This window comes from Peromyscus californicus, unplaced genomic scaffold (genome assembly GCF_007827085.1).
Source record: "Peromyscus californicus insignis strain IS unplaced genomic scaffold, ASM782708v3 Scaffold_7__1_contigs__length_154581171, whole genome shotgun sequence".
In the NCBI taxonomy this organism is placed as follows: Eukaryota; Metazoa; Chordata; class Mammalia; order Rodentia; family Cricetidae; genus Peromyscus; species Peromyscus californicus.
In genome coordinates this window covers 13,891,437-13,917,923 of record NW_026294595.1, presented here as the reverse complement: position 1 = coordinate 13,917,923, position 26,487 = coordinate 13,891,437, and the positions used below count along the sequence as shown (strand labels likewise).

The window sequence follows — 26,487 nt, the reverse complement described above, 5'->3', positions numbered from 1 at the left end:
GTACCCCACAAGAAGTGGCAGGAAAGGAACAGGGTGTGTGTGTGTGTGTGTGTGTGTGTGTGTGTGTGTGTGTGTGTGTGTGTGTGACAGCAAAGGCAAAGAGGTTTCAACACCTCAGGCCAGAGTGCAGGGTCTTGGGATGTGTGTGTGTGTGTGTGTGTGTGTGTGTGTGTGTGTGTGTGTGTGTGTGTGTGTGTGTAAGAAAGGGGGGTGGGAATAGCATAAAGGCACCCCAGGGTCTTAGCAGGTCTTCCGGCAAAAAAAGAGCACCCAGCATTGCCCTGACTAAGACTAGGATGCTCCCTGCACTGGACCTCCAAGACAGGGCCCCGCCCACCCCGCGGAAGGCGGGACCGCTGCAGTGGTGGCCGGTGGGCGCCTGCCCCTCCCCACCCTCCCTCCTCCTGGCGGCGGTGACATCACGGCTCGGGCGGGAGGGGCGGTGGCACCCCAGCACATCACTTCCTCGGCGCCTCGCGCGGACGCGCGGACAGGCGGACGGACGCGCGGACAGGCGGGCAGATCGGCGGGCGGACGGCCGCAGCGCGGGGCGGTGCTCCTGCTCGGCGCGTCCCCGACTCATGGCGAGCCCAGCCCCGCCCGCGGCCGACGAGCTCCCGGGCCCGGCCGCCAGGCGCCTCTACTCCAGGTAGTTCGAAGACCGGGATGGGGACGGGGACCCGAGCGGCTGGCGCGGGCGGGAGGCTGCCGGCCCAGAACAAAGGCTGCAGCGGTGGCGCGCAACGTGGCCGCGGACGCGCCTCCCTAGCTCTGCGCGGGGAGCGGTGGGGACTCGGGGCCCAAAGATCGGCCCCGTGGCAGAGGGGCTGGGGGCTGGGTTCTGCCTGCAGCCCCGTCCCGATGCCTGAGGGGCTTACGAGGGGGGCAGTCCTCCACCGAGCTCTGTGGGCCCCTGAATAGCCAGGGATGGCAGGGTTCGTTGCCAGGAGTTCGCCTCTCAAGCCTGAGACTGCCGTGACCCGGTACAGGGGTGACATGGCCACGACCCAGCCTGACATGATGGGGCCCTGCCCTCACTAGCTATCCCCAGCCCCAGGCCAGCAGAACCTGGGCCTGGGCCAGGCAGGTGGGTGTGAGCATCCTTACAAAGGCGCTTGCCTTCCAGGTAGGTTCACAGGTGAGCCAGCGGTCTGTGCTCTGTGCCCACGCCCACTGGGTAGGACAGGCTAGCCCTGCTTCTGGCCGCATGCCTCCCTGGTGACTCCGGCCTGATGAGGGTGTTCCCCACGAGGTGCTGGTTTCAGAAGTGGACCGGGTACCGCCAGTTCACTCTGGCCTCATGCTGAGCTTGAAGGGCCTGAGTGCTGGGCAGGGTCTGCACACCGTCACCAGCCCTAGGGGAAGGCCCAGCTCCCTGCTGTGAGCTTCTGATTCCCACCTCTTCTGATCCTGCTAGGGGCCAACCCTGAAGTAATCTGCCCCAAGTGAGGTGGCTCATCAGCCAGCCAAGCTCTGCCCAGTACCTCCAAAGATCAAAATGAAGGCTTGGTGGCTGGGGAGAAGAGAACTTCCCCCGCCCCCTTCTACTCTGCTGCAGCTCAGAGACAGTGTCCCCATTGTGTGGTGTTGAAGATCAAGCCTGAGCCCTGTACTCTGCCTCCTGGTTATGGTGCAGGGGTAAGAGGTTTGCTGGCAGCTTCTTCCTAGAGTCCCCTGAGAGTGGAAGCTGTGCAGGGTCACATTTACCTCAGGACCTGCCACCTGTGAGAAGGAGGTGTCTATCAGGCCGCTTGTGTGTGAGGGGAGGGCGGGGAGGGAGAATATTGAGAACACAGGTCTCCAAGCTGTGTCTGTTGCCCCCACTTCTCCCTGGTGGTGATTCACTAGGGCCGAATTCAGGCCCTGGGTAGCTCTCGCTGGTTAGGGACAGTTTTCAGGATACTGGTTGAGGCCCTGAGCTCAGCCTGGCATCCCTCCAAGCTGAAACCCAAGCTGAGCTGAGAGGGTTGAGCTGGGACCAGATTTAAGCTGAGCAGCCAAGAGCCTCCCCACAGGGCCTTCCAGGAGGCCCGTGAGCTATTTGGTCCCCACCTAGGGATCACAGCCAGGCCTGGACAGCCAGTCTCGGGCTTAGATAGGCTGGGCAGATGGGAAGCACCGGAAGCATTTTGAAGCAGGTATTAGAGAGGGGTCAGGGAAGGAAAGTCGCTACCGCCAGGCCCAGCAACCTGTGGCCTCTGGAACTAAGAAGGAAGATCCAAGCATGTCCTGACCCCACATGAACCCCAGGGTGTCCAGGGAAGCTTGCATGCTGGCATGGCTACTCAGGTACATAGGTGCCTAGGTGAACTGGGTCCACCTGATCTAAGAACTCCTGTGGCCTTTCTGGGCTGATACAGGATGTCTGGCTGGGAGACATTCTCTGCACCATCCACCCTCCCAGGAGCATCCCCACTCTCACTGACTGAGAGGGTTTGATACTTACAAAATGGGACTGAGGCCGGGCGGCGGTGGCGAGCGCCTTTAATCCCAGCACTCGGGAGGTAGAGCCAGGTGGATCTCTGTGAGTTCGAGGCCAGCCTGGTCTACAGAGCGAGATCCAGGACAGGCACCAAAACTACACAGAGAAACCTTGTCTCAAAAAACCAAAAAATAAAATAAAATAAAATGGGACTGAGGATTTGAGAAAAGCCACAAATGTGTCCCTGAACTACCACCTCCTCGTGGAGTGTAGAGAGGGACTGGACACTGGAGGTGGGGTGGGGGTAAAGTGGGGAGGCTCTCTGTTGAGAATTCTGGTCCACTGACACTGGGGCCAGAACAGGGGCTTGGGGTAGAGGGTCCCAGAGAGATGAAGACGTAGCCAGGAAGTCCCTGCACATCCTCTTCTGGCCTCGCAGCCCCAGGAGGCAAGGAGCGAAGTGCTGAGTGAGGCTGGGAAGGGAGGGGTGGCGGGGGAGCACACACTGGGGTGGCCTTCTAAAAGCTGCACCTGTGGTAAAGGCCCCTGGTGCCTGGGCATGGCATCCCTTGGCATGGGCAAGGCCTCTGTGGCTGCATGGCCGAGCAGTGCTGGTTCCCACTCTACCACCTCTATCTGTGATTTTCCCTTGGCACTGTCCCAGACAGGCCCAGTCCCCATCTTAGCCCCAGACATCCCTGCAAGCCTGATCCTTAGGTACCTTCCTGAAGCTGAGGTACCCCTGCCCACAGCAGTTTCCTGTTCCCGCCATGCTCCCTCCCAGCCTTCCCACTTCTTTCTCTCTCCTTCCTCTCCTGGCTGTTGAGGGAATGTCAGTGGGACTTCCTTCTCAGAGATGCTGAATGGGAAAGCTGGGACAGCTGTGAGCAAGGGTCTCTCAAGCCTTTGGCCAGGGACCAGTGCCAGGTGACTGCTCTTCAGTGAAGGAGGCAGGCAAAAATTCAGGTAGCTAGAACTGGGGTGCTAAGGAGCCAGCTGGTTGTGGGTACCAGACAACACCAGGAGTCGTAAGGGGACAGGCAGGTGAGATCAGGAGGCCAGAGGGACATGAGCAGAATGTGGCTGGCCACTAGGGAGTCAGTTACTGCTGCAGTGGCTGGGGTATGGCAGACAGTGCTTGGTTCCTGGCTGCTGTGATCTACTGTTCTTGACATCTGGAGCAGCACAGGGCTGTGAGCCTTTTAAAGTGGCTCAATGGGTGGCATGGCTTGGGGTCAGGACCTCAGTGTGGAGGTGGGTCGGTTGGGGTAGGCAGCGCCATCCTCTTTGGTGAGGGGAAGGATTGCTGTTTACCTGTTCAGCAATAGGTCCGTCTAGCCAGATGATAAATTTTGGTGGGATGGTGTGGTCAGTGGGAGACACTAAGCTCCAAACCCTAGATAACTGTGATCTGGAGCCTTGAGGGTAGGATTTCAAGGGACCCTTGGAGTGGACAGGTCTTTCAGAGGCCTCAGATAACCCAGCATTTGTTTGTTCAAATGGCTGCAGCTCCCTGGGTATATGAACACCTTGACAAGTGACAGATGAGCAGTACCTTGTAGGCCTGCAGAGGTGATATGGGAGCGCAGAGGTTCCAGGAACTTCTCTGCTCAGCCACGTCAGACTGGCTGGCCCCAAGAGGGCAGGAGGGGGTTGAAAGCAGAGCAGGCATGTCAGTGGGGAGGCCGGGAGGCCCAAGAGAGCCCCCCTCGGGAGTTCCAGGCTTGCCCTGATACTCTTGGCCAAGGTGTTCCAGAAGTGGAACCCCTGAACTGAGTTATCCAGGGCCTGGCAGCCTTCTCCACCCACTCTGGAGTTTCTGTCTCTGCTAAGAGCCCAAAGTCGTCTCGGGGAGAGTACTACCCCTGCTGTCCAGTCTCCTGTGACTGCAGCTGCATCCCCTCATTCTCGTCTCTGGGTTCCACAGCCAAAAGGCATGTAGCTTGGCTGGAGGGCTTCCAGGAATGGTCCTGTCATCACTGGGATGGGGCCAAAATGGGGCCGTAGTCTAGGGAAAGGCCTATGAGAGGCTACCAGTACACTGCCCTCGGGCACTGGATTGGGCCCTGATCCTGTGGGCTAATGTCCTCTGTGGATGTTGGTAACTCCCCTTCATTCTTGGGGTCCCTCCCTTTGCCCTGGTAGGGCTGAGAAGGTGTTTGGGAAATTAGAAGTTAGAGGAAAATCCCAGCTTCCCTGGAACAGCCTCTGCAGACCTTGTGTGGCTCTATACCCTGGTGAGACCCTGAGTCTGGAACTTACCTTGAAGAGTTGGGCGAGTGTAACAGCAGTCAGGAAGAGTCCTGCAGGGTGAAGAGGACTCCACGTCCCAGGCCAGGATCCAGGGCAAAGCAAACACCAGGGGCTGGAGAGCGTGAAGACTCCAAGTACCAACCTTGTCCAGAGTCCTAGCTTTGCCCAGCCGTGGGACAGGCTCTCCTAGCCGGCATTCCAGGCAGGAGACTCTGACTTTCTGCCAGCCTCGGTCAGCACCAGGTGGGGAGCAGAGCTAGATTGGGGGATTCTCATGCACTATACCTATCCTCTCACCGCTAACGTGGCCAGCGGCTGCGATGTGCAGTCTTAATACTCCTGAAGTCCCTGGGTCCTGGGTCTGACCTGCATAAAAGTTTGCCAAAGGATTGGTTCCATGCTCCCTGCCCAGCCCCCAAGGAGGACAGAAGGGCAGCAGAGGATTACCTCAGGCTTCCCACCCCACCCCCTCTGCCATAAGTGCTCATCCATCCAGACTGAGCTGCCCTTGATCCTTTGATCCACGTCATACCCGGGGAAAGAGGGAGATGCTGTTGAAGAGCTTGGGGCCGTGGAGCCTGAGATTGGCACATCCCCTGGGACCATGGCCAGAGCTGTGATGCAGGCTACAACCATGGAGGGCCAGCCCCTGGCCCTGAGCTTAGCAGAGAAGGCTGTGTGCAAGGTGGTCTATGGTGCCCCTCGCCCCCGCCCATTGCTGCTGCCTGTGGGTCTGGAGCTGTGGCTGTATGTGCAGAAGATGCGCAACCTACAGAGAAAGAGGTGGGGACCAGGCAGGCGCCAGGCTTCAAGGCTGGGTGCCTGAGTGGGTCCAGGCATGATTTGGGAGTGTCTTAGAGTCGGGGAGGGACAGGAACCTGCAGAGAAAAAGGTGCTAGTTGGGCAAGTGACAGGAGTCAGAGGGGGATGTTTGGCATGATTCAGGGGTGTCTTGTGGGGAGGGGCTCTTTGTGTTATGGCCCAAGTTAATTCCCCCTCTGATGCCCCTTCTGGCATGCTCTCCAGGGCTTCTGCCCCAGACCTCTCCCAAACCTTTGCTTTCTGGGTGCCAAATCACTGAGCTAGAAGGGTGACAGGGTGTAATGGCAGTTCCCCCTAATCAGTAGTACTCCCCAGTGACAGACACTCCTGTGCAGTCCTCTAGAAGGCCAGCAGAACTGAGCCATATCTGGCTGCTCAGAACCATGGGGCAGGGACAGATAGGCCTTAATTAAGAAGCCAGAACTTGGCACTGGCCACAGGAGAGAAGATGTCTTGTGGCTGGTTGCCACAGTAACCATGGCTCTTGTGGCCAACGTGGCATCTGATGGCCTTTCCCAGAGGGATTGGTAAGGTGGCCGACAGGGAGTCCAGCAGGTATAGATGGGAGTCCCTGGCATAACAGGGTAGGTGGGTAGCCCAAGGGCCTGGCTTCCTGGTCTTAAGGTCACATGCCTTTCTCTGACCCCTGAGAGAAGTGGGGGTCCAGCAAGAAGCCCAGTCTCCCTGATGCCAAGTGTGTGTGTAAAGTCCTGCATACCCCTTTCTGATTATGTCACTATTTAACGGCATCAAACTGAGGCCCCTTCAAATGCCATGCCTGGGCCTCAGCCCTGGTGAGAAATGTCTGGACACACAGTCTAGAAGGGGCAGGACTCCAAAGCCTTCCTATGACAGACCCAGAGGGTGGCACCCACACTGAAGCAGGGTCCTAGCTGGCACAGCATGGGTGTGTGGTGAGTTGACTGGGTGATAGCCAGAGATGCCCCAGCAAGAAAAGCCCAGACTAGAGCAGGATGGCAGTTACCGGAAGCCTGAGAGGCAGGAGCATGTCTCTTGAGAATTCATGTTCTCACTCCCTGGGGAGAGTGGAGGCACCTGGTACCCAATCTTATGATGTCAGAAGTGAAGGGCAGGGCAGCCAGTGGTTGACTTCTAGAAATTCAGGGACCTTGCAAGTGGTGGCTGTACTACAGAAAAGGAGTTGTGAGTGCTGTGGGCTTTGGGGTACCAAAGGGACTTGACAGCATAGCTTGGTTCCTGGGGTGTTGGCATGTGGGCACAGGGAGGACTTACAGCACTCTAAGCCCGGGGATGCAGATGTGTGTGCCAGCTTCTCGGGTCCGTTGACTCCACCATCTATTCACGTGGCACTGTTATCCTGGGAAAGTTCAAAATGCCCCATTTCCTTGATAACACAATACAGTGGGTGTGGCTTTGCGATTTGTGTCAAAGAACCTTTGGTTCAAATGCTTAGCAGCTCTGTCCTTGATTTTCCACGGCTTCCCTGCAGAGCTCTGGATTGTTGACGGATCCTCAGGACACACAGGAGGAGCCAGCATCTTAGGCGACAAGGCGCTTGATATTGACTTTAAAGTTATTCAATCAGGCTTGGCAGTGATGGCGCACACCTTTAATCCCAGCGCTTGGGAGGCAGAGGCAGGAAGATCTCTGTGAGTTCGAGGCCAGCCTGGTCTACAGAGTGAGATCCAGGACAGCTAGGACTGTTACACAGAGAAACCTTGTCTCAAAAAAACAACAACAAAAAATTATTTAGAACTGGGCCCACAACACAACATGTCTCTTATTCTAGTTTCTGGGAAGGCCGAAGCAAGAGAATTGCTTGGGCCAGGACCACATAGAGAGAATCTGACCCAAACAGTGGAGAGTAAAGTGAAGCCAGGTGGTAGTGGCCCACGCCTTTAATCCCAGCACTCAGGAGGCAGAGGCAGGTGGATCTGTGAGTTCGAGGCCAGCCTGGTCTAAAAAAAAAATGGATAGGGGCAAAGGAGAGCTGAACAGCTGGGGCACTGTTGGGTCCAGCATCTGCTCTGAGGCATGAATCCCCAGCAGGCATATCTGTGAACAAGGCTGTGATGTGGGCAGCAGCTGCTGCAGAACACTGTCTCTGTTGTGACCACAGAGGGTCCCAAGGGACAGGCCATGATACCCCTTCTCTACCCAGGATGGAGGCCTCCTGTCTGGAGCTGGCACTGGAAGGTGAGCGGCTGTGCAAGGCGGGGGACTTCAAGGCAGGCGTGGCCTTCTTTGAGGCTGCTGTGCAGGTGGGCACCGAGGACCTGAAGACGCTGAGTGCCATCTATAGCCAGCTGGGCAATGCCTACTTCTATCTGAAGGAGTATGCCCGGGCCCTGCAGTTCCACAAACATGACCTACTGCTGGCACGGTAAGTATGGTGAATTGTGGCCTGATGGCACGAGCCTGGTGCCCTGCCCTTGGGGAGTTTGAAAGGTGCTGATGTCTCAGAGCCTGGAGAGCCCCGCAGGTAGCCCTGGCCTGGGAGGGGTATCTGGGGACCCCTTAAAGATCTGTGTTCAAGTCAAGGTGTGCGTGTGTGTGTGTGTGTGTGTGCGCGCGCGTGCGTGCGTGCGTGTGTGTGTGTGTGTGTGTGTGAACATGTGTCTGTCTATGTGTCTGTCTGTCCTCCTGTGCCTGCTGTGCTTCTTTCTCCCTGAGACCATGTCTCTACCACCCATAGGTGTTCCTTTTCTGTGGTCTTGGCTTCAGGCTTACTCCTTGCCATCTTTGTTAGGAGTGGTCTTGTCCCCAGGGGCTTCCTGTTCTCCCTGTGAACTCTAACCCCTTAAAGGTTTTTATTTTTATTTATTTATTTATTTGGTTTTTCGAGACAAGGCTTCTCTGTATAGTTTTGGTGCCTGTCCTGGATCTCGCTCTGTAGGCCAGGCTGGCCTCGCCTCCAACTCACAGAGATCCGCCTGGCTCTGCCTCCCGAGTGCTGGGATTAAAGGCGTGCGCCACTGCTGGCTCCTTAAAGGATTATAATCTCCCTCCTAAACACACCCTTCTCAAATTTCCCACCATCCCTGAGTTTCCACCCCAGTGTCCCCAGTCTTATCCAACCTCTGACTCTTGGTTCCCACTCTGTCCTACAGGGCCTTCCCTTGTTCCACATTCAACCCAGCTCCTTTTTGAGGCCTCAAAGCCACCCTGACTTCCTAGATAGGGGGCAGAATCCTCCCAGCCCTGCCCATACTGGTAACCCTGCTCACCAGGGAGCCTCCCCCCGCCATCCCATCCTCAACACTCAGTCCAGATCTGGTGCCAGTGGTCTGAACAAGGGTTCGCCAGTGAGTGTGAAGAGCTCCCTCTCCACTGCCAGACCTTCTCCTCCAAGGCTCTTTTGGCCCTTGCTCAGCTCAGGGCCCAGTTAGACTCACACCCAGCTCCTCACTCCTTCCCTGCCCTCTAGGACCATCGGCGACCGCATGGGGGAGGCCAAGGCCAGTGGGAACCTGGGCAACACACTCAAGGTCCTAGGCCGGTTCGATGAGGCCATCGTCTGCTGCCAGCGACACTTGGACATTGCCCAGGAGCAGGGGGACAAGGTGGGTGGTTGGCCCCTTGGATCCTCTGCTCTTCCCGTTCCTGCCAAGGCTCTTAACCTCAGACATTAGCCGACAGAACAGTGGGCCTGGCAGAGGATAGAAGGGGTGGGGGACAGAACTGGGTTTGTCCTTCTCAGGGACCCAGCAGGCCAGAGGACTACCCAGCCCCTGCAAGTGCACCTTGGGATGAGTTCCCTAGGGGCCTGTAGAGCATGCTCTTATACCTCACTGCTGCCCACAGGTTGGGGAGGCGAGAGCACTCTACAACATTGGAAATGTGTACCACGCCAAGGGCAAGCAGCTGTCCTGGAATGCTGCACAGGACCCTGGGCACCTGCCACCTGATGTCCGTGAGACACTCCACAGGGCCTCTGAGTTCTATGAGTGAGTGAGTGGGGTGGACCGGTGCCACAGGGTGAGGACTGATGGGGCCGGGGCTCATCTGGATGCCCCTGCATTCCACAGACACTTCTTAAGCCAATGTGTGCCAGGCAAGGGACTGGGCAGGATCCCAGACACAAAACATCCCCACATGTATCCAGCCCTAGTGCTTTATGGCCACCCTTCCCCTCCCACATACTTATCAGGGACTGGTAGGTTTTGATCAGACCTCCAGCCCTGAAGCTCAGATGTCATCAGAGCCAAAGAACCCATTCCGAGCCACCCTGTATCCTGGGAGAACTACTTACTACTTTCTAGCCTCAGGGGGAGGAGATGTAAGCCACTTTCCTGGTGCTGGCGAGGACACAGCTCAGACAGACTTGGTCCCCCTAGGAGGAACCTGTCCCTGGTGAAGGAACTAGGCGATCGGGCGGCCCAGGGCAGGGCCTATGGCAACCTGGGTAACACCCACTACCTTCTGGGAAACTTCAACGAGGCCACAACCTTCCACAAAGAGGTGAGCTGGGCCTGGGTGCTGGGGCAGGGATGCTGCAACAGGAAACCTGAGGGACACCTCATTGTCCTCAACAGCAGGGAAGCTGCAGAACCCCACTGATCCCCCAGCTCCTGCTGTATTTGGTCCTGGGGTTCCCATCTGCTTCCCTGGACACTCAGATCAAATCAGCACCCTATCAGGGAGGCATCCCTGGCAGTGTGTCTAGGGTTTCAGGACTAGGTGATCATCTCTGGGCTTGGGTCTGTCTGCAGCGCCTGGCCATCGCCAAGGAGTTTGGAGACAAGGCAGCCGAGAGGAGGGCCTACAGCAACTTGGGCAATGCCCACATCTTCTTGGGGCGCTTTGATGTGGCTGCCGAACACTACAAGTAAGCCCCGGGTGCAGTGGATGATGGGCCACACAGAAATGCCCATCCCAGAGGGCAGTCTTGGGGTGCACTGAACACCAGGCTGCAGAGATGCCCCTCCCATGTTGTCGGGGGCGGGCACTGATCACTTAGCATTCTCAAGAGCCAGTTGGGGGCCCTGGCTACCCTGAAAAAGGCCAATGCATGACGCTCATGGGTGTCCCCGACCTGTGCTGAAGTTCTTAGGCAGCTGCTTCCTCGGTAGAGTGGTGGCCAATAGATGGAACTGAGACTCCAGGATTGGGCCCGTGTGGGGCCTCCATGCTCGTCTCATGGTTCTGAGCTGTGGACACTCGGTCTTGGATCCCCTGTAAAGTGTCATCAGCTCAGCGTGGTTAGTGGCCTACCAGTTCCTTAGCCAATGGGAGCCCGTGCATCTGGTGCTGTGAATGAAATGCTGTGGCCACCTGAAGAATTGTGTTCCTGAGAAGGAAAGGGGGCACTGCCACCCACTTAGGGACGACTCTCTCATTCTGCACAGGAAGACGCTGCAGCTGTCTCGGCAGCTCAGGGACCAGGCAGTGGAAGCGCAGGCCTGCTACAGCTTGGGCAACACCTACACGCTGCTGCAGGACTACGAGCGTGCTGCTGAGTACCACCTGCGGCACCTGGTCATTGCCCAAGAGCTGGCTGATAGGTGTGTGGGAGCAAGGCCTTGGTGGGACTGGCTCCAGTGGGTATGGGTCCCTGTCCCCTGCTGACCGCAGCATGGTCAGAGCAGCCTCCCACCAAGGCTCTCAGCCCTTCCCTCAGTGGGAAACAATTTAAGCAAATAGGTAGGTGCAAGGCTTGAAGAGGCCCTTAGCAGGACCTGGGGTGGAGGAAGGCTTTTCCATCACTCAGGTCTGCATCCCTCTCCCCATGGCAACATCAATCTCATGGCCTCCAACTCTGGAATAGCCTTCCATGCAGATCTGCAATAGCAGGCAGGATCTCAGAACCATAGACCTAGGGGCAGGTATAGTGGGGGGTATTCTCCAAGACCTACCCTTATCCCCTGGGACTTTCTGCTCCAGGGAGGGGCAGATAATGGACGTTTTCTGCAACTAGATAGAGATAGTAGCCGTACAGCAATGGGAACAGCTAAAATGTCTCATAAAATGAATGATTCATGGCTCACTTGGACCTGGGTGAGCCAGTGTAGAGCAAGCTGCAGGGAATATTATCTTGCTGGCCACTAGGGGGCGAGCCAGGCTTTGAGGAAAAGAACCTAAGGGCTGAGCCCTGAGGGGCGTATGGAGGCCACAACTGGCCCCAGGGTAAGCTGGCCACAAACTCAAGTTTATCAAGTTAATTCTTTCAACAAGGAAGAATAAAACTGCCGGTGGTTGGCGCTTCTCCCTAAAGGGGGTGAACAGTCAGTTCACCCAGTGTGGCCAGGGCCAGTGGGCCCCTTCGGTGGTGGAGGACTCACAGCGTTGTCAGTACCTTGTGTACCAGGGTTGGGAGAGGGTCAGTGACTTGGGGCAACCGGCAGTCCTGGGAGGCAGGTGTGATTGTCTAACCTTCCACAGGGTGGGAGAGGGCCGGGCGTGCTGGAGCCTGGGGAATGCCTACGTGTCCATGGGGAGCCCCGCACAGGCCTTGACTTTTGCCAAGAAACACCTGCAGATCTCCCAGGAGGTGAGCCGGGCCCACTCCCCTAGGCCTCTGCTGGTGCTTCAGCAGCCTGTCATCTTCTTCTTGGGCTGCTCCCATTGGCCTTTCTGAACACTGAGTCCCCGAGAGAACAATTCCCACTCGTGTGTACAGGGGTCAGTGGGTCTATGGGGAAGCAAGGATCTGTTTTCCCTGTGTGGATTCCATCCTCCAGGCCCTGATAGAATTGGGCCATGTTGGATTATAGGGCTGCTGGGAGTAACCTCTTGGAGGTGGACCAGGAAGACAGAGGTTCTAGTGTCCAGGAACTCCCTAGGTAGCCGAGTCTCCCTCCTCTTTGTTCAGTCCCCTCCTACTGTGGACAGTGCAGAGACATCCCAAGAAACCTGCCCTCCCTAACTAAGGCCTTAAGTCACAAGGAGCTTCATGGGCGCCCAGGTTCAGGTGGGATAGGATGGTCCAGAGCAGAAGAGAGCCTGTCTGGAGATCCCTCCACAGGGTGACCAGTTCCACATCCTGATGAGTGCAAGCAGAGGTCTCTGGAGACTTCTCTGGAGACTTCTGAGCTTTGTGGCTCCCTGTGTCCCCACGTTGGGCTTGTACTCAAGAGGGTCCCACTGGTGCACCTGAGGCTGGTGGGGCCTAAGAGAAGACTGGCCTCTAGGGTTGAGACAGGTATAGTCCAGGACAAGGACAAGCTGACAAATCATAGGATGTCTCCCAAGACCCTGAGCACTTCTGGGGTGGACTAGAGGCCATCCAGAACATCTAGGATGGACCCTCAGAATCAACTTCTGATAGTGGGGACTGGCTCTTTGAGAAATCCCAAGTTCTGAGGTCAGCTCAGGCTGTCCAGCAGGCCAAGGATGGTGTGCTGGAGCCCTACCTCCAACACTATGAGAGCACAGTCCCAGGCCTCACCTGCCCATCTACTCACCCCTGCTTGCTTCAGATCGGAGACCGAAACGGAGAGCTCACAGCCCGCATGAATATTGCCCAGCTGCAGCTGGCACTGGGCCGGCTGACTAGCCCAGCAGCGGCAGAGAAGCCAGATCTGGCTGGCTATGAGGCGCAAGGTGAGTTCCGGTTCTGAGGGCTGGGGTCTGCTTCCTCATGGTCTCTGGCTCAGCCTGAGGTACTGTCAGAGCAGCATCCGGGCAGGGGTGTGGCAAGAGAGAAACTCAGGGGAAAAGACAGGATTAGATCAACAGGACTGACCCCTGGTTCGGGGCACAGGGTAGGTCTGCCAGAAAGGGAGGCACTAGCAGCTGCTCAGTAAAGGAAGAGGCTATACCTCATCTGAGCACCCACTCTTCCCACCGTTGTTCTGGGCCTAGGGGAGACCACTGCCCACTGCCCAGGGGGGCTCACAGTGGTAGAAGAGAGAGGTGGACACAGAACTGTGTTGCACTGTGTTGTGGGGAGAGACAGGGTGTCCAGAGTTCTGGGGCACAAATGGACCCCACTGGGGCAAATCAGGGCTCAGGGGTATTTTAGTTGTTACTCTTCTATTGCTGTGAAGAGACACCATGACCAAGGCAACGCTTATGGAAAAAATCATCTAACTGGGAGCTTGCTTATGTTTTCAGAGGCTTAGTCCACCATGGTAGGGAGTATGGTAGCAGGCAGGCAGGTATGGTGATGGGGAGGCACCTAAGGTGCACACCTGATCCAAAGGTTGCAGGCAGAGAGAGAAAATGGACTTGGCATGGGCTTTTGAAGTTCTCTGTATGTCTGTCTTTCTGTCTCTCTCTGTCTCTGTCTCTGTCTCTGTCTCTCTGTCTCTCTGTCTCTCTCTGTCTCTCTGTCTCTCTCTCTCTCTCTCTCTCTCTCTCTCTCTCTCTCTCTCTCTCTCTGGTTTTTCAAGACAGTGTTTCTCTGTGAGACATTGGTTGTCCTGGAACTCGCTGTGGAGACCAGGCTGGCCTTGAACTCACAGAGATCTGCCTGTTTCTGACTCCCAAGTGCAGGGATTAAAGATGTGCACCACCACCGCCCAGCTGGCATGGGCTTTTGAAATCTCAAAGCCCACTCCAAGTGACACATCTCCTCCAACAAGGCCACGCCTCTTAATCCTTCCTAAACAGTTTCACTACTAGGGACCAAGCATTCAAACATGAGCTATGAGGGCTATTCCCATTCAAACCATCACAAGGGGCAACTGAAAGATGTGGGGCGGAAATGATAGTCAGTAGCCAGGAACACCAATGGCAGAGGGAGTGTGGTCAGTTCTGCACTGTCCTTGAGACAGTGAGGACCTGTGGTCACCTAGAGCCCCTCCCTCCCTGACCCTGGTGGCACCACAGGGCTGATGGCAAGAAGACAGGAAATGGCTCCTCCTCAAGCAGCCAGAGTGTCCATCACCCTGCTCTGTAGGAGGGGTTTCTGGGAGGCTGGAGGGAGCCAGTCTGTGCCTGCCTGGAGTACTAATCAGGCAAAGCCACTCCAGTGACCTCATTCAAGCTGGTGATTGTCCCACACAGGTCAGACACGTAGTGAATGGAAGGACAGTATGTTCCCTACAGAGCAAATGCGTTAACACGTACAGAGGAGGGCAGGGTGGATGCAGGGTGCGATGCTGAGTTGGCGTCTGGAGGCTCATAGGCTTTGGGGGGGGGGGCAAGCCCCAGCACGGAGCCAGCTGCCCCATGTTCCTTGAGTTTGCTGGGAGTGGAGCCCCAGTTATTCATGGGTGATTTCCCAGGGGCACCCACTGACTCCAGCCTCCCTCTCAGGACATCCAGAAGCAAGGATACTTGCTGCCATGAGAGCCCCGGTTCCTCAAACCTGGAATTTTTCAGCATGACCTGGCCTGGAAAATAAGGCTGGGGGACAGAGGAGAGGAGCGAAGGCTTCTGGGACCCTCAGCCACTCCATGTGGCAAGAGATGCAGTGGCGAATGGGGTGGGATGGTGTGGGTCCATACCCGTTTTCGCAGGGTAGATAGCTCTGTATAGAGCTCCTAATACAGCCCACAGCCCAAGAACCCTGAGCAGGGCTGGCCGGCTTCTGGAAGGATTCCCACAGAGGCGGTCAGCTCCTTGTCCTGACTTTCTTCCTCCTCTAAGCTAAGGGAAAGGGGGGCAGGTCACGAGTGAATGGCCAGGGACAAGGCAGCTCTGTCCTCCCCACATTGGCTCCTCTGCTCTGCCCTGCATACCAGACCCTTCCCAGCCGGGGCCCCCGGAAGTCTCCTCCCCACAGGGCTACTTGCGGCCAACGGCCGGGCCCTGGACACTGGGGAAGAGTTTATCCTCCAAGGAAGACATCAGGGAGAGGGATCTGGTGCCCTGAAGTCCTGGGATGCAGCTGTTGAAGGCAGGCCGGCACTGTGAGAGTCTGAGTGGCCCTGAGGGAGACCCCCACTCAGGTGAGCAAGGGATGAGCAGGGTCAGGAAGCCAGGAGAGAGCTAGACTCAGCTGAGACACTTGAGAAGGGCTGTCCTTGCCTCCTGTGAACTGACCAGGAGCTAGGCAAGTGCATACCCAATGGTTCTGGTTCAGGGGGCTAGGTGGGCACCCCAAAGGGCACAGACCCAGCAGGGTTGGGGATAGGTGGCCTCCCGGGCCTGGGGAATTCATTCTGCTAGGGCCGGAGGGAAGTCAGAGCCAGGGGAGACGTGGCCTTTAGTTGTTAGACTCAGTCTGGTGTGGTATTTACATGTGGGTGTGGCCTGTGGGACTGTAGGACAAGGCACTCATTGTGGGCTTGCAGAAGTGGAGTGGTTTGAGTGGGCAATGGGGGAAGACATACATTTGGGCTTTGGGCAGTGACTGGTGTGTGTGTGTTAAGCTGAGCAGTGTGTATTTTGAGCATGGTGTACATTGTAGGTGGGATGGTGGCCAGTGGGCTCGAGGCAGGAAAAGGCTGTTTTTCTCTCCTGACTTGATGAGTGTAAACAAGGGACTCCTGTGCAAGAAAATAGACGCCCCCCTCCCTTTATCTCCCCTTGGTGGTGCTTTCTCAGCCAGCGAAGCAGCAGCAGCCCCAGACTGTCCTAGTCAGTGGGGGTACTACCCTGCCAGCTGCTTCCCGTGCCCAGTTCTTCGGGTTGTATAGCTGTCTGAGACCCTTATAGCATACTTGGCTGTATTGTCCATGCCATCCGGAATGCAGTGGTGTGGGGATCGTGCAGGCAGAGTTTCGTGTATCCTTCTGATGAGCATGCAAAGAAGAAGGGAAGCTAGTCCTGATCCCTGCCAGGCTTGATGGCTCTGGCCTGGGCTACCCCGTGTACACAGTGACATAGTAGAAGCCCTCTGCTCTTGGTGATCTGTAGCCCTTCTCATCCTCTGGGCCCAGTATTGTGGTATGAGCACAGGGCAGCTCGCTGAGGGAAATGCACTGGAGGCCCTTCTCCACTTCTGGGTCAAGGATATGCTTTATGCTTGGTGTGGCATCTGAGGGGCAGCGTAGGCCGTGGCCTCTAGCTTTGGCTCTGTCTACCATAGTCTATGCTTCAGTGCCCCATCTGGGAGGCAGGCCCGCTAGTAGTGCTGAGAGTAACAGCCAGGCAAACGGCAAGAGTATTGAGTCTGCTGCGCAGATGTGTCTGCAGCTGTTGGGGGCCGTGGGGAAGGACCTTCTGGACCTGCAGACCCAGTAGACGGGAAGAAGGTCTAGCCAGGGGCTCACTGTGTTCTGGCATGGAGAAAGGACTGAAGGGCAAGGTGAGGGACTGCCATGGGTCACCCTGGAATAAAAGGCCAGTTTCTAGATCGTTGGAGGTAAAACTACCAGTAGCGGCTACCATGGACTGGGGATGGAGTGCTTTCCATTGTAGGGAGGGCTGGGACACGGAACACGTACAGGTTTGGATGACTTTCCCTGAGACGTAGAGGTCAGGGGCCTTCGCAAGACAGGGACTGTCCACCTTGGGTGGGTAGTCATAATGGAGAAGTTTCTAGACCTTGTGCTGTAGGTGAGGTGGACAGGAAGCTGAAGGAGGGGTTAGGGTCTGAGGCCTCAGTGGAGGTGGCTCAGCTGAGGAGGCGTGGCCATTAGCGCTGGCCGGACCTGACCTTTTTGACTCTGGACAGAGGATTCATTCAGCTGGGCCCAGTGAGCCTCATACCCGGTCTGCACAAGAAGGATGCCCTCCCTGAGCCAGCTGCAGGCTGTGGTTCAGAGGACTGCGTAGTCTGCCACAGCTTGGGTCCACCCGTGCAGCATCACAGTGGAGGGCTCTCTCAGAGGCCACCTCTTCAGGGGCCGGGCCCAATACTGGCCCTTCCTTGTGTTCCCCTTGTATTGTCTCTTCACGTCTTGGTTCCATCTGAATTGTCCTTTTGTGGCTTGGCTGACCTGGCTCTGCTATGTGGACAGTCTGCCTGGCTGGCTCTCCTAAGACCTGGGCCTTGCAGGTGGTCAAGGCAGCTGCCCAAACCAGGCTCGCTTCTCCAGTCTCCTCCCCATCACTTCCTGTGCTGGGAAGGGACCTGGGGGCCTGGGAACCAAAGTGAAGTTGCTCCCCACCCCACTTAGAAATGAAGGTCAGGGACCCCTGGGGCTGGTGGCAGCACTAGGCAGTTCAGGCAGTTGCTCCTTCGCACCCAACTGTGGTTGTGGACTTGGGAGCTGGCGACACGTCCCCTGTGGAAACCCAGAGCCTAGTCCAAACCATCTGCCAGGCTGTGCCCACCCCAAGTTGTTCAGTGTCCAGAGTGCCCTGCAGCAGGACTGCCCTGAGCCACGTCACTGCTACTCCAGCCTGGGTGGTCCACAGTGAGCGCCAGGGACCCAGAGGTTCCCCCTTGCCCCATCCCCATGTGGGCACAGGAGGTAGGATAGGGAGATTCGGTGTGGCTTCATGGAGGGGATGCTATGGAATACACGGGCTGCCTTCCAGGAGGAAGGAACGGTACCAGCTAAGTCGGTAGGAAGCACAGGGCGTGGCTTGGCAGAGTATCCCTTGGCGGGGGCACCAAAACTATCTCTACTGCGCCCTTCTCAGGGTCAGATCTGTCCTTAAGCCTTGCCTGCCTTGTCTGGTGCCCACAGCCCAGTTAGATGGCTCAGTGGACACTCAGACACTCTATTTTCCCTGCACAAGAGGGGATTTATAAACTCTGGGTGTAGTACTGCTGCGTCCTTGGTCTCCTGGGTCCCTTGCTTGGCTAGTGGCCTCAGAGCTCTGGGTCAGCACTGGGCTGATGGGCTGTGGTCTCTTCCAGGGGCTAGACCCAAGAGGACACAGAGGCTGAGCGCTGAGACCTGGGACCTGCTACGGCTCCCCCTGGACCGGGTGAGCTGGGGATCAGGGCTGGTGGCGGGGGGACTGAGAAACAGATGGCAGCGGAGGCATGGTCAGCATGTGGGCTCTGGGTTAATGAGCCCAATGCTCAGTGTTTGCTGAGCTGTCAACACCCTTTTGGGGCCCTGTCCCCTGGGAGATAAATGTCCCTCCTACAGCAGCCTGAGGCCATTTGTCAACATTCCCCCTTGAGGTGTCCTGACTGTCCACTCTGGCATGAGCTTTCCCTGGGTGGCATGTCCTGGGTTCCTGTCTGCTCCCTGCCACGGGACTGACTCTGGGGGTGGGGGGAGCAGGACGGCTGTTATTGTTGGAGAAGCTGTTGGGTTTTGGCAAACCCCAAATCTGGGGGGGACTAGTGTGGGTACTGTATGGTCCACTGTGGCCTGTCCTCCCTGATCTTCTAGTTGTAAATAGCCTTTGGGGCATAACATGAGTTCAAGGCCAGGGACACCTACGGTCACCTGTTGCCTAGCACTAGAAGGCTGACATTTAAGGAAGTTGGCATTCCTCCAGTGTTTGCCTCGTTCTGTGCCCGCTCTACTTCCTGTTCCGTTCGTCAGAGACTGAGTACCTACTGTGTGCGTCCACGAAGGTGGGCGGCTGGGCCAGCTGCTGAGAGGGGACTTGGGTTTCAAACTGCCCTGGCTCATGTCCAACCTGCCTTTCCCTCTCCAGGAGCAAAATGGAGACACCCACCACACAGGGGACTGGAGGGGACCAGGCAGGGACTTGCTCCCCCTCCCCATGAGGAGCAGGAAGTACCAGGAAGGGGCAGATGCCACTGAGAGGCGACCTCGGGAGGGCAGTCACTCTCCACTGGACAGCGCTGACGTAAGGGTACAGGTGCCTCGTACGGTAGGTGCCTCCTGAGTCGAGGGGACAGTTGTGAACACTGAGCCCTCCTCCCTTCCCTCTCTCTGCCCATCCAGCCTGGTAGCCGGGCGGGGGGTCAAGGCTGAACTGTTTACTCAGGGAGGCAGAGCTGTAAGCTGCTGGGCCCTCCACCTGGCCTTGTGTGGTCCAGGGACTCTGTGGGGTACAGAGCTCATAACCGCACCTCCGGGAGCCCTCATGGGCACTCCAGGTCAGCCCTCCTGCAGACAGGCTCTGTCTCTTTCTGGGCCTCAGTGTCCACCCTTGTCACTAGTCTGCAGGTGGTCTCCCTCTGTGTCACAGGCCCCGTCTTTGCCTTGCTGGGACCCTGGAGACTTGGCTGTACAAGCTGAAGAAGCTGGGTGGAACAGCCCTCTCCAGGGATTCCTTCTGCACCTCAGCAGTCACCTTAGAAGCTCCAGAGTGCCTAGGCACAGACCCGAACTTGGGGATCCCAGGCAGGGGCTCCAGTTTGGGGGTCTTCTGCCTTGAGCCTTAGAAATGGTACCGCCTGCAACTCCTCAATGTGGCTCAGGGTTTAAGAGGCCTCTGGGGAGTCTCCTGAGTTGCAGAGTGGTGGCCCTGAGCTGAGGGATGCGAGGGGTGGCTGGAGATGGGTGGGAAGGCCCCAAGCTTGCCCATGGGGCAGATCCCAAGGAAAAGACCTTAGTTCAGTGTGAGAGGGGGCACATGCCTGGTCTTGGGGAGTGGCATCATGTGGAGGGGCATCATGTGGAGGGGCATGCTGGGTGGCTAGTGCACAGCTGTAGAGCCAGATGTGGAAGGGGGAGCAGGGAGCTAGCATCTGCCCACTGTTCCAACAAGGTCTGGCCTGGGAGGTGCCACCTAGTCCACCTGGGCTTAGCATCCTGATCAAAGCTAGACTGGAGACCTGGTCGGGGGTTGGTATGGCCCGGCAGGAACCCACAGCTCAGACCTGGGAGCACTCAATGTCCCTGGCAGCACACAGAAATGGTAAAATGGGTAGCTCAATGGCCAGTTACAAGACTGGTGGCCAGTGGGTGGAGGGTGGGGCCTGCCAGGGCCAATAGGTGCCCACTGTGCCTGGGCAGAATCTCCAGGCACTGGGAGCTGGTAGGGGTCCAGAGACAGAGTCTGAATTTAGGCTTAGAAGTCTTTGTGCAGGGCACCCGGGTCCTGAGGCTCTAGGAAGTAGCATACAACACCCTCACCCTGCCACAGGCTCCGTCGGCCTGTGCTGCGTAGGGGCCTTGGTTATTCTTAGTGCCTGGAGCCCACCCTTCCTGCCGGGGCGGCTGCCTTCAGCCCCACTCCAGCCCACTTTATTCCTATTACAGGGAGGCTTTGGGGAGCTATGAAGGGAACACACAGTCTTTTATCCATGGGCTTAGAGGAAGGTTGTGGTGGAGGTGAGGGCCACCCTGCCAACATCAAGGCCTGCCCAGGCCAGAGTGAGAGTCCACCTGGGGTGGCCTCAGGAGCAAAGCTGAGGGAGAGACTGCTTCTCCCAGGGCCCCAGATTTAGCTTTGGAAGGAAGCCCAGGGGCCAAGGGGTTGGGTGGGAAAGGGCTTTCAAATAAGCTGTCCACCCCCACAGCCTTTAGCATGCCCACCCACAGGCCTCAAGGGGCGTGCTCTGTTGAGCTGGGGGGAAGCCAGCTCATTGTTGAGAGAGAGAGAGAGAGAGAATCCTTACATACTCGTGAGGTGCAGCCGTGAGGGTACTGGGAGAGCCCAGCCTTCTTCTCCCTGGTGTGTGTGTGTGTGTGTGTGTGTGTGTGTGTGTGTGTGTGTGTGTGTGTGTGTGTGTGTTCAAGCACTCGTGAGCTGCAGCAGTGAGGGCGGGTACTGAGAGAGCCCAGCCTCTCCCTAGCTCCTATTTAAGCATCCGGCGAACACTGTGGGTCCCAGCAGCGGCAGTGAGGAGACACTTGGCACTTCGGGCAGGTGATAGCGGCTGTGCCTGGCACCTTGGCATCCTGCCTGGGTTGCACGTGGCCTGGCGCCCATACAACTCCTGATTGCTGCTGCTGGAGGGAGCCTGTGATCCTGTGTGAGTGTGGGTCCTTGGGCATGCAGGGACTTCAGTCAGCCAGGGTAGGGGTGGGCTGGGCCAGGTCTGTACACTTCTCTAGGACCTGGGCTTAAACTCAAGCAGTACAGATTACAGTCAGACCTCATGATGAAGTCAGACCTTTAGGAAAGAGCTAGAGACTTAGGCTGTGGGCAAGGGACAGGGGACAGGGAGGCCCTTCACAGTCCTCACAAGACCCTCTCAGACATGGGATCATGCTCCTGAGGGGTATGATGGGGAGGGGCAGGGCAGTAAGCCTAGGGAGTCCAAGTCCCGAGTCTCCAGCCTGGATATGGTTCTACCATATCTTGACAGCTCAGGAGTGAGGGCAAGAGGGTCTCAGAACAGATCCTTCAGGGGCTGTGTGTGTGTGTGTGGCGGGGGTTGCTAGGCAGACCCTTTCTATAGTGCAGCTTGGACCCTGCAGACGTCCAGTCCTGCAGACATACCTGTGCAGCCTCCACTGGCCTCAAGGAGTGCAGCTCCGCCCAAGAGCTCAGTGTCCTCTGGCTGGACTGTGTATGTTAGCGCTCCCTTTTCTTCTGGCTCTGGGTTTTCTCCTGGCTGTTGTCAGGCTGCAGAGCTCATTTAGGCCACAGAAGGACAGAGCCTGAAGGAGAGCAAGGTCAGCCTGGGGACTCAGATCCAGTAGGGTCTCTCTCTTCTTTGCCCTGTCTGTAGCTCCCGTGACTGGGTCCGCATTGCCTTCAGAGTCCCGGAGTTCAGTCCTAAGCTGGGGTTGTCTACCGGGTCTGCTTGTGTTCTGATCTCAGTGCTGTTCTTACCTCTGTGTGACCTTGGGTAGGCCATGCAACCTCTCTGTGCCTGTGCCTCTGTGTGCAGGGCAATCCCAGGCATGGGAAGTGCCTTCTGGTGGAAATCTTCCTGCATTCAGAAGGCCACGCTGTGCAGAACCAGACCTTCCCAGTCACTGCTTCCTCGCTCTTTGTGTGGACTTTGGTGGGCTAGGGGCAGGTTCCAGCTTCTTGCAGCAGGTGGTTCTGGACCCCATCCCATCCATTGCCAGTCCAGGACCCCAGCCAGGCCAGGCTTCTGAGACCCAGCCTGCAGAGGAGGCCAGAGTTATACCCCTTCCCTCCAAGGATGTGAAAACTGAGTCTGGAATGGTACAACCTGCTCCGGTCACCTGATGCTCAGGATTCACAGACCCAGACCCTCCCTTTGGAAGTAGCCTCCCCCACCCCCATGACTTATCTGGACTCAGGACAGTCATCCCTGACCTAGGCCTTAGACTAGACCCCCACTTAGCTACTACCCACACATTGAAGGACAGATCCTGCCATCCAATCAGCCCAGGGATCCAGAGCGCGGCACAGACTCCAGAAAGTTCTTCCTCTTCAGGAAGGAACTCTCAGCAGTAGGCAGCTGAATTGCCACCCTCTACCCTTGTAGAGGTCCAGCCCTTTCCCTTCCCTCACCTGGGCCCTCCCCTCAGCCAGCGCACAGAGGACCTACAGGTGTTAGTGTCTTCACTCATACACTGGCAGTCCTGCCAAGGGTGGGCAGTCCTGGGACGCTGGGACGCCGAGGGCTGAATTGGGGCCTCCCTCCTCACCCAGGGTATTCCCAGAGCCCCATCTTCTGACGAGGAGTGCTTCTTTGACCTGCTGAGTAAGTTCCAGAGCAGTCGCATGGATGACCAGCGCTGCCCCCTGGAGGAAGGCCAGGCAGGGGCCGCCGAGGCCACAGCTGCCCCAACCCTGGAGGAGAGGGCAGGTGAGTACAGAGCCTAGGTGGGCCCACCAGCCAGATCCAGCACTAATCCTATGAGCCCCCATCGAGCCAGTCCAGAGGGGCAGGATAGGCCAGCTGCAAAGTGCCCCCACCACCCAGAGCTCCCTCCACACTTGTCCCTGAAGCTACATCCTGGGAAGTATGTAATTACCCCACCCTGAAGAACACGCAGCGTCTATGCATCCCAGCCTTTGAGCGTGTGGGAGGCCAAAGCTTTCTCCTGTCAGCTCCTGAAGTCCTAGGAGGCAGAGGTGGGAGGCGGGGCAGGGGCAGGATGGTTAGGAGCAGCCCCAGGCACGGGAGACTTACTTGGGGCCATATTCCCGTGGAGAGAGCTGGGCCAGTTCAAGACGCCCGCACTCCCAGTGGCCCCCTCTCCAGGCTTCACCTTCTGCCTGTCCCTTGCAGCTCAGCCCTCCGTGACGGCTTCACCACAGACTGAGGAGTTCTTTGACCTCATTGCCAGCTCTCAGAGCCGCCGGCTCGATGACCAGAGGGCTAGTGTGGGCAGCCTGCCAGGGCTGCGCATCACCCTCAACAATGTGGGCCACCTCCGAGGCGACGGGGACCCTCAGGAGCCAGGGGATGAGTTTTTCAACATGCTTATCAAGTACCAGGTGGGCCTGCACTCAGGAGACAAGGGGTGGGGCCTCTTCCAGGCCAGCCTTCTGGTGGTCCTCTACCAGCTGCAGTGTAGACACCTAGCAGGCCCACAGCACGCTGTGGTCTCTCTGTGTCTCGTCTTGCCTGAGGGTTGCCAGGGGAAGACACAGAAACAAGCTGGTGGATGAGGATGGCACAGCCAGAGTCAGGGACCATCCACAGATGCCCAGGCCTGAAGCCCTCCTTCTGCCAAGGGGCCAAGCACCTCCCGAGAGCAGCCTCAGCACACTTTGGTGCTGGAGTTCAGCCTGGGTTTTCCAGGTCCCCAGATCCAGGGATGTTCACTCCAGCTTCCACATCTGGGCAGAGGAAACTGAGGGTCAAGTGCACCCTGGAGTTGGGAGGGAGGGAGGGCTGGGGTATCAGCAGCTGGCTGCAGGAATAGGGGCAGGAATGGCTCTGAAAAAGACCACACACCATGGGGCCAACAGGTAAGATCTTCATGCCTAGGCCTATGAAGACAGACCAGGGTAGGGCTCCCCATGGATGGGCCTCATTATATGGGATGGGGCTGAGGCTGGGGTGCTGCTGAACTGAGCCACCTACCCAAGGCCTGGCTGCACAGAGGGTGGGTGGTAGGTTCACTCTGCAGATCAGCTGCCTTCCAACTAGAGCATGTACGTGGTGGGGCTTGGTCAGACACAGGAATGACCAGGGCCGGCACTCCGCCTCTGCATCAGGCTAAGTTTCCAGATCAATGTTCATTCTCACAGAGGAGACAGAACCACAGCAACGTCCAGACAGCCTCCTCTAAGTCAGCTCCTCCTGAGAAGCCCCGCCCACTCCAATACTTGGGCCATCAGCTGCACCAGCTCCAGTCCATTCTGCTCCAGGCCCTGAAGAAAAGCCACCACCTTTCAGGCTCCCCAGCCTCCACATCACGACAGACAGGGCCTGTGGTGCCAGCTGATTGATCCAAAGGAGACCCTTGGCGGGTTGGGGGTTGGAGTGGTGGTGGTGGTGGTGGTGATTTCCAAGCAACAGACTCTGAGCTGTGGCCCCCAGGCCCTCCAAGGGCAGTGCAGGGTTGTGCTAGGTTCCAGGGTAGTTTTAGGGGTATAGTCCTTGGATCAGCAGGTCCCAGGAGTTGGCCTTAGGCTGGCTTATTCTATGCCCAGAATATACCACCCGGTCCTTGCTGTTTAGTTGGCCAGCCACAGCTCTGGGGAGATGTCTACAAGAGACATTGCCAGGGCAAGGCTTCTAACACTGCCCCAGAACCAGGGAGGCAAGAGGTGGCTGAAACAGGTCCCACTTGGAGTGCACTACTCCCCCAAGCCAGTGTTTTCTGCCCTCAGATTTTCAATAAGCCCATTGCCCACCCAGTGCCAGGATAGGCCCTCCAAAGGCCCAAGACACGCAAGACCATCAACCTCCACTGTGTGTCTGCCCAGTCCTCCAGGATTGATGACCAGCGCTGCCCACCCCCGGATGTGCTGCCCCGAGGCCCCACCATGCCTGACGAGGATTTCTTCAGCCTTATCCAGAGAGTTCAGGCTAAGCGGATGGACGAGCAGCGTGTGGACCTTGCTGGAAGCCCGGAGCAGGAGACCAGTGGGCTGCATGAACCTCGGCAGCCATGTCCACCAGGTGCCAGCTAAGGCCTCACCCCTCCAGCCAGGCATGCCCTGCCCCGGACTCTGGGGATTCAGTTGTCCACGGTGGCCATGACCCCTTGATAAGCCAAATCTTCCCTAGGCCATGATGGAGAGCCAGCTCAGCCCTCAACCCCTTCCCACTGAGCCAGATGGTGGGCACCCAGCCCTCAAGGAACCCCCACCCCAGGGTGCTGGGCTCAGGCTAGAGCTGCTGTATGGGGGAGGGCATGCTTCTGTCCCCATGTGGCCCATAGCTTCCTGCAGGCCCCGCCCTGCCCTGCTCCAGGCCGGGCCTTCAGCATGTTGGCCCCAAGCCCCGGTGCTGTCCAGACCCTCAAGCCCTGCCCTGCCAAATGTGAAATTTTGCCAACTCACCCTAGCTCCCCACAGGAGCCTAAAAGACTTCTGGGGTCTACAGTGGCATGGCATGTTCTGTCCCCCAGCTGGTCCTGGGATGGCTATGCAGGAGGTACACTCAGTATTCTGCCTCACCTCCCCAGGGCAGGCCCTATTCTGGCCTGTCTGTGCCCAACTCCGCTGCGGGAGATTGGCAGCTACAAAGTCCAGACACCCTGACCAAGCAGTCCCCAGCCTTGCACTTGGTCTTTGAGGAAGGATGGACCTTCTCCAGCAGGGGGACAAGGCAAGCCTCCGAGCCAAAAACACAGGCAGGGTCTTGTCATAGGAGGACTCTTGTCCTGCTGGCTGGCAGAGGGTATTCATGAGGGATCTGCTCAACTAGACCCTCCAGTCCCCTCAGTGACCATCCACCCCATTCTACTAGGGAAATGATATCTTGGCTTTCTCCTCGAGGGGTCCAGTTGCATTATCTTGAGTTGGACACAGGGCATTGTAGTTGGGGTGGAGATTCAGGCCAGATTGCTGGGGCATCCATGAGACAGACCTTTGGGGACTATGGTCCCAGCTCTTACCTGCAGATCCTGCAGGTAGCCCTACTGGAGGGCTCTGTACAACCTTCCAATGCCAGGGCCTCTTACCCTGCAGCCTAGGAGGGGCCAGAGCAAGGGAAACTGAAGGGCCAGCCCTGGGGACCCAACTTCTGAGAGACAACAGCACCCCAAGGGCAGGAGCAAATACCAGAGCACAGGGTCTCGGGCGGGACATAGTGGCCGCCTGCATACTTGAATGTACATGCGTATTTATTGCTCACATGTGTTTGCCATGTTATCCACGGGTTCTTTCCAACCCGAGAGGTACGTTTTTGTTTGACCCAAAAATAAAAGTCTGCCAAGTGAGTGTGGCTTCTGTTGGAATTTGTATCAGCCTTCCCAGGACATGGGACTGGCTTGTCCAATGCAGTGTCCTCCAGCATACATGCC

General features: G+C 57.4%; 1 protein-coding gene across 5 annotated transcripts; it reads left to right on the top strand.

Annotated features, from left to right (window-relative positions):
* The first annotated feature begins 478 nt into the window (after window positions 1-478).
* On the top strand, window positions 479-26,403 carry Gpsm1 (G protein signaling modulator 1). Of its 5 annotated transcripts, none has more exons than XM_052725087.1 (14): window positions 479-649; window positions 7,641-7,862; window positions 8,907-9,042; window positions 9,284-9,426; window positions 9,817-9,940; window positions 10,192-10,307; window positions 10,828-10,983; window positions 11,861-11,969; window positions 12,898-13,021; window positions 18,120-18,190; window positions 18,878-19,057; window positions 22,712-22,868; window positions 23,295-23,503; window positions 24,944-26,403. In XM_052725087.1, exons 1-14 carry the CDS (start codon window positions 582-584, stop codon window positions 25,148-25,150), a joined length of 2,022 nt encoding a protein of 673 aa, XP_052581047.1. In that variant the 5' UTR covers window positions 479-581; the 3' UTR covers window positions 25,151-26,403. The 5 variants fall into 5 exon arrangements, with proteins under 5 accessions (XP_052581047.1, XP_052581048.1, XP_052581051.1 ...); XM_052725088.1 differs by lacking the exon at window positions 479-649 and adding an exon at window positions 860-1,126; XM_052725091.1 differs by lacking the exons at window positions 479-649; window positions 7,641-7,862 and having other exon boundaries at window positions 8,984-9,042; window positions 9,284-9,430.
* Window positions 26,404-26,487: the final 84 nt, after the last annotated feature.

Excerpts from the sequence above, each read along its gene's own strand:
- Gpsm1 (XM_052725087.1), top strand. The coding sequence starts at position 582 with ATGGCGAGCCCAGCCCCGCCCGCGGCCGACGAGCTCCCGGGCCCGGCC. Across the intron at positions 9,043-9,283 it reads CCCAGGAGCAGGGGGACAAG|GTTGGGGAGGCGAGAGCACT; the intron begins GTGGGTGGTTGG and ends TGCTGCCCACAG. Across the intron at positions 23,504-24,943 it reads ACATGCTTATCAAGTACCAG|TCCTCCAGGATTGATGACCA; the intron begins GTGGGCCTGCAC and ends GTGTCTGCCCAG.